The 7,581-nt window shown below is 51.9% G+C and overlaps 1 protein-coding gene across 1 annotated transcript in view; it reads right to left on the reverse strand.

Annotated features, from left to right (window-relative positions):
• The window catches only part of SLC25A36 (solute carrier family 25 member 36), a 29,130-nt gene extending 27,214 nt beyond the window's left edge, over nucleotides 1–1,916 (reverse strand). Inside the window, exon 1 of the mRNA XM_058657021.1 lies at nucleotides 1,608–1,916. Coding sequence (XP_058513004.1) covers nucleotides 1,608–1,648 — 41 coding nt within the window. The 5' untranslated portion in view covers nucleotides 1,649–1,916. The remainder of the gene's footprint in view (nucleotides 1–1,607) is intronic.
• Nucleotides 1,917–7,581: the final 5,665 nt, after the last annotated feature.

The raw sequence follows: 7,581 nt of genomic DNA on the forward strand, positions 1-7,581 counted from the left end.
AAACTAAGATGCAGGCACAGCAATGACCCAGGCAGGGCAGCTGCCGGACAGCACGAGCACCTCATTTCACGCTCCACAGAACTTGCATACAAGTCTTACCTGGAAATTCCCCCTTTATCCCCTTCCTCAATTCCTGTTTATACAAAACACATCTACTATCACTTCTCTCACAAAAAAACTACATGCGCTGGTATATACAATAAAGTGGTAGACCTTGAAATCCAAACTTTAAAATTCTTCCAATTCAGTCAACATGTATCTCAAAGGAGTGTGCTTCACATTTTAACAAAATTTGACATGTGAATCCTGAATGCAGGATTAACAGAAATATTAGAATCTAAGGGGAAAAGCTTTTGAGATCATACACAGTACAATCCCCTCATTTTACAAAGAAGCAATGGAAGGGCTTGGTCCACTTAGCACAGAATGCGCAGGGGGCCCTTTGAGAAGTTACCTCAGGGGTAGTTGTTGAGGGAATGCAACTATTTGCATAACACTGCAAACATCTACACAGCTTCTGTATTCAAAAACAACTGATCAATTCCTGGCAGCATATCTTCTAGAAAGCAAACTAAACTGGGTACCATGAACTAAGGGAATCCATGCTAAAACTATGGCTGCCCCATCATTGATATTTCTTCGACAGTGTGTTCTGACCTAAGGAAGCTATTGCCACACTGTGACAGTCAGCTAGTGCGGCTCACCCTGAACACCGCTGCATCTTGTATTTCTTCAATATTCTTCTTGCTGCGTATCTAAAATCAAACTGCGGGCCTCAGGACGCGCTACTACTTGGAACAGATGTCTAGGCTAGTTCAGCTTCGTCGTCTCCGCCCATCAAGAACTGGTAAAAGGCTTCCAAATCTGGAGGAAACAACCCTACAGGGAATCCTTGCCCAGCTCGGTGAGCTAGGGTGGCCATTCGAGATCTGAACTCCGGGTTTAGTTCTAACCGGGTACCCGGAAAACCTTCTCCAAGGCGTCTGACCTCTCCCACCCCTAATCCGAGTAGCAGAAAAGCGGCGACTGTGCACAGGAGGGTTGCTTTCCACCCCAAGACCACCCCAGCTGCACGCCATCTCCCACCTGCACCTGGGAGCCAACCGGCACGCCCCGGGCACCCGAGCACCGCCCAAGCCCACTCCCCCCAGGCAGCCGGAGCCCCTCAACACCGCCTGAAACCCCCCCAGCACCATCCAAGACCGCGAGCACGGCTCAAGCCCTGCCTGAGCTCCCCCGGAAGCCGGAACCCCCCAGCACCGCCCGAGACCCCCCGAACTCCCCAGCACCGTCTGAAACCCCCCGAGCACCACCCAAGATCCCCCAGCACCGCCCGAGTCCCCAACTTCGCCCCAGGCGGCCTGCCCGGAAATCGGCAGCCCGAGTCCGCTGCGTGAGCGACGTGCGGCCGCGGGAAGGCGGGGACGCCGGCGCCCATTTTGTCCTGGGCCTCCGCACTCTTCGCGCGGCACGGCGGGGCCCAGCAGCCCGGCTCGCTCGCACCTCGGCGGGTGCTCGGGGGGCTTCGGCTGCAGCCCCTCCCCGGGCCCAGCACAGCTCCCCGCGGGGACGCACCCCCTCAGCCCGAGCTCCCCGCGGGGACGTACCCCCCAGCAAACAGATGCACCAGCGTGTCTCTCTGGCTCATTCTCCCTCCCGCATGTCCTCCAGGCGCCGAGGCGGGGTCGCGGATCCGGCCGAGGCGGCGGGCCTGCACGCGGGCGCCGAGGAGCCGGCGGCGGCGGGCGAAGCGCCGTGATCTCCCGGAGCCGCAGCCTGAGGGCCGGCGGGGGCGAGAACGTTCGTCGGCTCCCGCTACGCCGCGACATAAACAGAGGCCCCCATTGGCCCGGGCCTCGTGACGTCGCGCGCGCCGCTCGCCTCCCTCACGTGATGGCCGAGGGGTTTCTCAATGGAAGGGCCGCCGAGGCGGCCGTGGCTGCCCCTGACTTCCCCCACCGCCCGTGACAGCCCCTAGGACTGCCCCTGGCCGCCCCTAGGACTGCCCCTGACCACCCCTGACCGCCCCTAGGACTGCCCCTGACCACCCCTGATCACCCCTGACCACCCCTGACCGCCCCCGACCACCCCTGACCACCCCTGACCGCCCCCGACCACCCCTGACCGCCCCTGACCACCCCGACCGCCCCTGACCGCCCCTGACCACCCCGACCGCCCCTGACCGCCCGCGGCTCCGGGGAGAACGCCTGGGTTCCGAGCCCGGAAGCCCATCTCGTCTGGAACCCGGACAGGCATGGATTGTGCCCCGCAGTCCGGCTTCCCCGTGTCCATCTCCGGGTAGCCCTCGCACCCCTGCTCAGGCTTGTGCAGGGAGGCCCGCGGACGGCAACCGAAACTTTACGGTATCCCAAAGGACACTTGGGATAGCCGAGAAGGGCTCGGTAGCGGGAAGGAGAAACAAATGGAGATTCCCAAAATGGGATCGTGAGCAGCAGCGACACGGCGGCGGAGATGCAGAGAGAATAAATGTGGAATAAGTCTGCAAGGATTAAATAAAACAGGCAAATAGAATTAAAAGCACCTTTTTTATTGTACTGATCAGTGGCTGATTCTTTTATTTGGACAAAGGAAACCCAGCAGCTAAGGGCGAGTGCTTAGCGTTTCACAACATGGTGATTATATTTTAAATGTGTAATTAACTGGTCATGATGTTAAGGTGCAGAAGCATCTAGGAAATAGCGGGACACAGCCACCCAGCCCAGTAAGGAGTAAAACACGGTTTTTTAGCCTCCTGGCTCGCCTGCCTCCTGGCGCGGAGGGACGGTCACCCCTGCCAGGACAGTGCCGCCCGCCCGGCTTCCCTCGCACCCCGCCCAGGGGCCCCGGGGCCGCAGGGATGTCACCAGCCTGCCCCGTGATATCTGGCTTCCCAGGCCCTAGCCGGCTGCAGGAGAGGTTTCCAGGGCGCTGGCCTGGCATGCAAACACGCCCAGGTGCCTCCCCAGGCGAAGGACTCCAGGGGCGGGTGGATCCGAGACCACGCGTATCTGTCAGATGCGCCGTCACGTGCTCCTCCCAGTGCCTGCCCGGGGGTCTTCTGGGAGTTGTAGTTTCTCTCAGAACAGGGACCGCTCAAAGGCTCCAGGATGAAGCTAGGATCTAGCCTCGGGTTCGAGCCCTTCTTGGCCTCTGGGTTCTAAAAGTTGATGAAGGTTTTGAGCCGGAGAGTGACAAACAAGCAAACACTTCTGTGTGCCAGCTGCATTAGTGGGAGGTTGGGAGAGGTTTTTTTTAATCCTCTCAGAAAGATGTCATTGTATTTATTTTTCTGCATTTTATTTTTGATAAAAAGTAGCACATTCAATGGCAGGTGCTATGGCACAGTCAGTTCAACTCCAGCTTGGGAGAACCATGTGCCATCATATTGGAGTCCCTTGTTGGAATCAAAGCTATTCCGTGCCTGTGTTCTGTCAAAATGCCTGGGAGGCAGCCGATGCTGGCTCGGGTCTGGAGTCTGCCACTCCTCAATCGAGAGCTAGGTGGAGTTGCAGCCTCTGGGCTGCCACTTGGCTGGACTTGCCCCACTGTACAGGGGTGGAAGTGCACACTCTCTCTCGACTTTTCAAATGGACACACCCTTTCTTTAAAGGTCACAAGGCAGAGATGACCTCCTCTCTCCAGCCTCCCTTGTGGCTACTCTGCGAGGACAGTGACCCTCTCCAGCAGTCTTAGCTTGGTAAGCACATGCTGTGTGCCAGGCAAGGCTGCACGTACTAGGCAAGTGTCTAAGCTAATAAGGGTCCCTGAGACAGAGGGGACACTGAGCAACAGCAAATTAGGGCATTTGTCAAAGTGACCCAGCTAGCAAGTTGCTGACCTGGGGAAGTCTAAGTAGGTTGGCCCTAGAGCCTCACTCCTACAATAGGATGACAGAGACAGAGAATATAAACTATAGTGCCTGGGTTATGTGGGAAGTTAGAAACTCGCCCGTGTGTGCACCTGTAGAACGAATGTAGCAGCTGCCAGCAGCCAGGGAAGCAGGCCTTGAAAGCAGCCCACACTTTCACACTACGAAGTTTCCCAATCACTTCAAAGGTGGCCCTAGTCTTCCCCCAAGGAGAGTACCCCAAGCAGATTCCGTTTGTCTGGTGCCAAGATGGCTATCCAGTGTGATAAGATGGATCATAAAACCGTGGGAGGAATTTGACCTGTTTCAAAATCCAGCAAACTCTTTGTCCAGGAGAGGGCGGGGGAAGGAGGAGTCGTGCAAAGACCTGAACCTGGTTCCTTTAAAGGTCCCCGTCTGAGCACACACACTGCACTCTCAGCCTTTTCCGAGGTGCCCACCTGCCCACAGATGTCCTTCAGCCCTCAGCTCCTGGTTGTTAGCTAAGATACCCACCTGACCAGCCAGGTAATTTCTTACCACTAAACTACTAAATGTGCTTATCCCCATCTGAATGGCTGGTCATTCTGAGTCAATCTGGAGAGGGGCTTACCTGCCCCATTACACTAGCTACCTTGCTTACCACTGATCTGTCTCATTCCTGAATTCTTCCTCTTGCAAAGACAGGAACTTCTGTCGGGGGAGGGGGTAGGATGGGGGAAGACTGGTGCGATGGCTCAGTTGCCTAAACATCAGCCCCAAAAACCTGCACCCCATATGAGCACCAGTTTGTGTCCCAGTTGCTCCACTTTCCATCCAGCACCCTGCTTATAGCCTGGAAAAGCAGTGGAGGATGGCCCAGAGCCTTGGGCCCCTGCACTGTGAGGGGGACCTGGAGAGTCTCCTGACTTCAGACCAGCTTAGTCCAGCTGTTGTAGCTTTTGGAAATGAACCAGCAAATTGCAGTTCTTTCTCTTTGTCTCTCCTTCTCTGTAGATCTGCCTTTCCAATAAAAATAGATTTTTTAAAAAAATCCCCTACCAGCCATTTCTGCTAATATCTATAAAAAGATAAAGAATTTTTGCGGAGACATCAGATGTGGTGTCCAGGAAAGACAAGACATGCACTTACATTGGGGCCCCAGGAGGAAAGTTGCAAGGGCAGTTGCTGCTTAATGCAGGCTTCATTTCCCACTGAGCTCCCATCAGCCATGCATTTCTATACAAGGTGTGTAGTGGATCTTAGCTATGCTAGGTATGCACACTGGTGTTACACAGAGGTAGCACTGAGGATTGCTGAGAGTGGATTTTACCCGTAGTGAATCAATGCTCTCCTTGTAGCAAGCACCAGCTCTCAGATGTGACTCAGGAGCATGTACTAGCAGCCTTGGAAAAACAACAGAAAGGAGTGTGGGAAGGTAGGGAGGCTCCCAAAGGCATGATTACATTTTGCTTAAGTAAGAGTGAAACCCTTCTTTTGTTTTGCCTAAATATGCCTGGAACTTGTTCATGACTATGTTAGGTCCTGCCTGGCTCCTGTTCAAAGTTCAAGAGTGCTGCTTTGAAACCCAACAGACCTGCTGGCATTTAGATCTTTCTCTTTTCTTATTTTTTAAAAATTATTTGTTTGGAAGAGTTACCCAGAAAGAAGGGAGAGACCAAGACAAGAAAGTCCTCCATCCTCTGGCTCACTCCCCAAGTGTCTGCACCAGGCTGAAGGCAGGGAACTGGGAGCTCCATCTGGGTCTCCCAGGTGTGTGGTAGGGCTGAAGCACTTGGGTCATCTTCCACTGCTTTTCCCAGGTTGTTAGCTTGGAGCTGGATTGCAAGTGGAGTCAATGGGACACAAACTTGGGAACCTATGGAATGTTGCATCACAGATAGTGCCTTTACCAGTTATGCAACATCACTGACCCCAGGGACTTGCTTTCAACATCAATTCTCTATTTTATTGAAAAGTAATAATCGAACAACACAAATGAATAATGAGTAAAAGGCTTGAAAGTACAGTTATCAAAGGAGGATGTATAAATGAAGATAAGCTGGTCAAAAGGTATTCACCATCATCAATCATTAGAACACAATCGAAATCACGATAAGAACAACATCATACCCAGTAGAATGGTTATAACCAACAAAAAGACAAAAGCCATAAAAATGCACTTGTTGGTCAGGATAAGAGATATTGGGATGTGCAATGGTGCAATTCCATGCAGCCAAGCATGCAGATATCATGCCATGTGGCAGTTGCACTTCTGGGTGTGCGGCCAGAGAACTGAAAGCAGAGACTCTAAGTGGATGTTCCCACGACACAATCCCCAGCATCTCAGGGGTGAAACGGGTCATCAACAAGTCCAGCCATGATGAGTAGACAAGACGTGCTTTCTGGATACAACAAATACAATTAGGCCTAGACAAAACATAAAACATTACGCTTAGTGGAAAAGCAGACAGAAAAGGATAAATACTATGTGTTTCCGCTTATATAGATGTCATGTTGAGTATTCTGGCACAATATGAAAATAAGACAATGTACATGGTTAAAAAAAAAAAGTAAATCTGTAGCCCTAGGAGTTACAAGTACAAACTTAGACTCCCCACCCCATTTTGCACTGGGCAAAGGATTTACTGGATGTGAAATAGGTCAAATTCCTCCCAAGGTGTTATTCTCAGTCTCATCAGAAGGGGCGGCCCACTTGGCATTGGGAAGAGAAGACTACTGAGACGTTTTCCATGGCTGGACCATTGGCTTATGAGTAGGACTTAGCGGTGTAAAATACAGGGCTGCCTGCTCTCCTCTCCACTGGTTGTGTTTTCCTTAGGCCCTTCTCACACACCAAGCCCAATTTCTAACTTGTTACCTAACAATTCTGGTCTGAAAATGAGCATCTTACACATGCCCTTGGATTGTTTTTCACATTGTCTCTCGCAGGTGCTTCTTTGGATCTGTTAGTTCCAGATATTTCCTCTTCTTTATAGAACCTGCACGGTGTTAGCATGAATCAGCAGTCAGGATCAAAGGCCGCTGGTAGAAAGGGTCCATTTCCGGTCTGGCAGCCATACTGTGAGAAGCAGGAGCTGACAAGTGGGAAAGTGTTAAAACAGCTTCATTTTGAAAGTAGCTTATTCCATTGTGCCTTGGATTGGAGAACTGGTTCAGCATCTTTCTCTTGCTCTACCTGCTGTCTCCTGTTAGTTGGCCAAACAGTTGGGTGAACAAGTAGGCAATGAGGAATGTCAAGAGGTCAACTGTGGAAGAGAAAGTTCTTCAGAATAAACCTCTGAGACGCCTCAAAATGTCCCAGCAATGTGGGGTACTAAGTATTTGTTTGTACTAATTATTTCTCTTAGGCCTCTCAATCCTCTAGTGTCTTCTGCCAGGTCCTTAACAAAACCATCACCATCTAGTTTCCTAGCCACAAGTAAACTTTCTTTTCGATTGACTCGGAAATCCTTAATATGGTTCCCAGAGCTTTTCCATGGTTTTGGCTAAATGAGATACTCACTTTCAAAACAGATGGTGCAACAGGAACCAGATGTAACATAAAAACTGGGCAAAATACGTAAACCTGTGATGTAACACATAATGAGAGTCAGCGGTTCCTGCGAGACCAGAGCCAAACAAAGCCACAGGATTGCTCAGCTTACTGCTTGGAGGGACTGTTCAGGTTCCAGTGCAAGGAGATAGAAACCAGGTGCCCTGGCAGACTTCCTGGGTGGCGAGTGCCTGGCTGA

Source organism: Ochotona princeps, chromosome 30, assembly GCF_030435755.1.
Source record: "Ochotona princeps isolate mOchPri1 chromosome 30, mOchPri1.hap1, whole genome shotgun sequence".
Lineage (NCBI taxonomy): Eukaryota > Metazoa > Chordata > Mammalia > Lagomorpha > Ochotonidae > Ochotona > Ochotona princeps.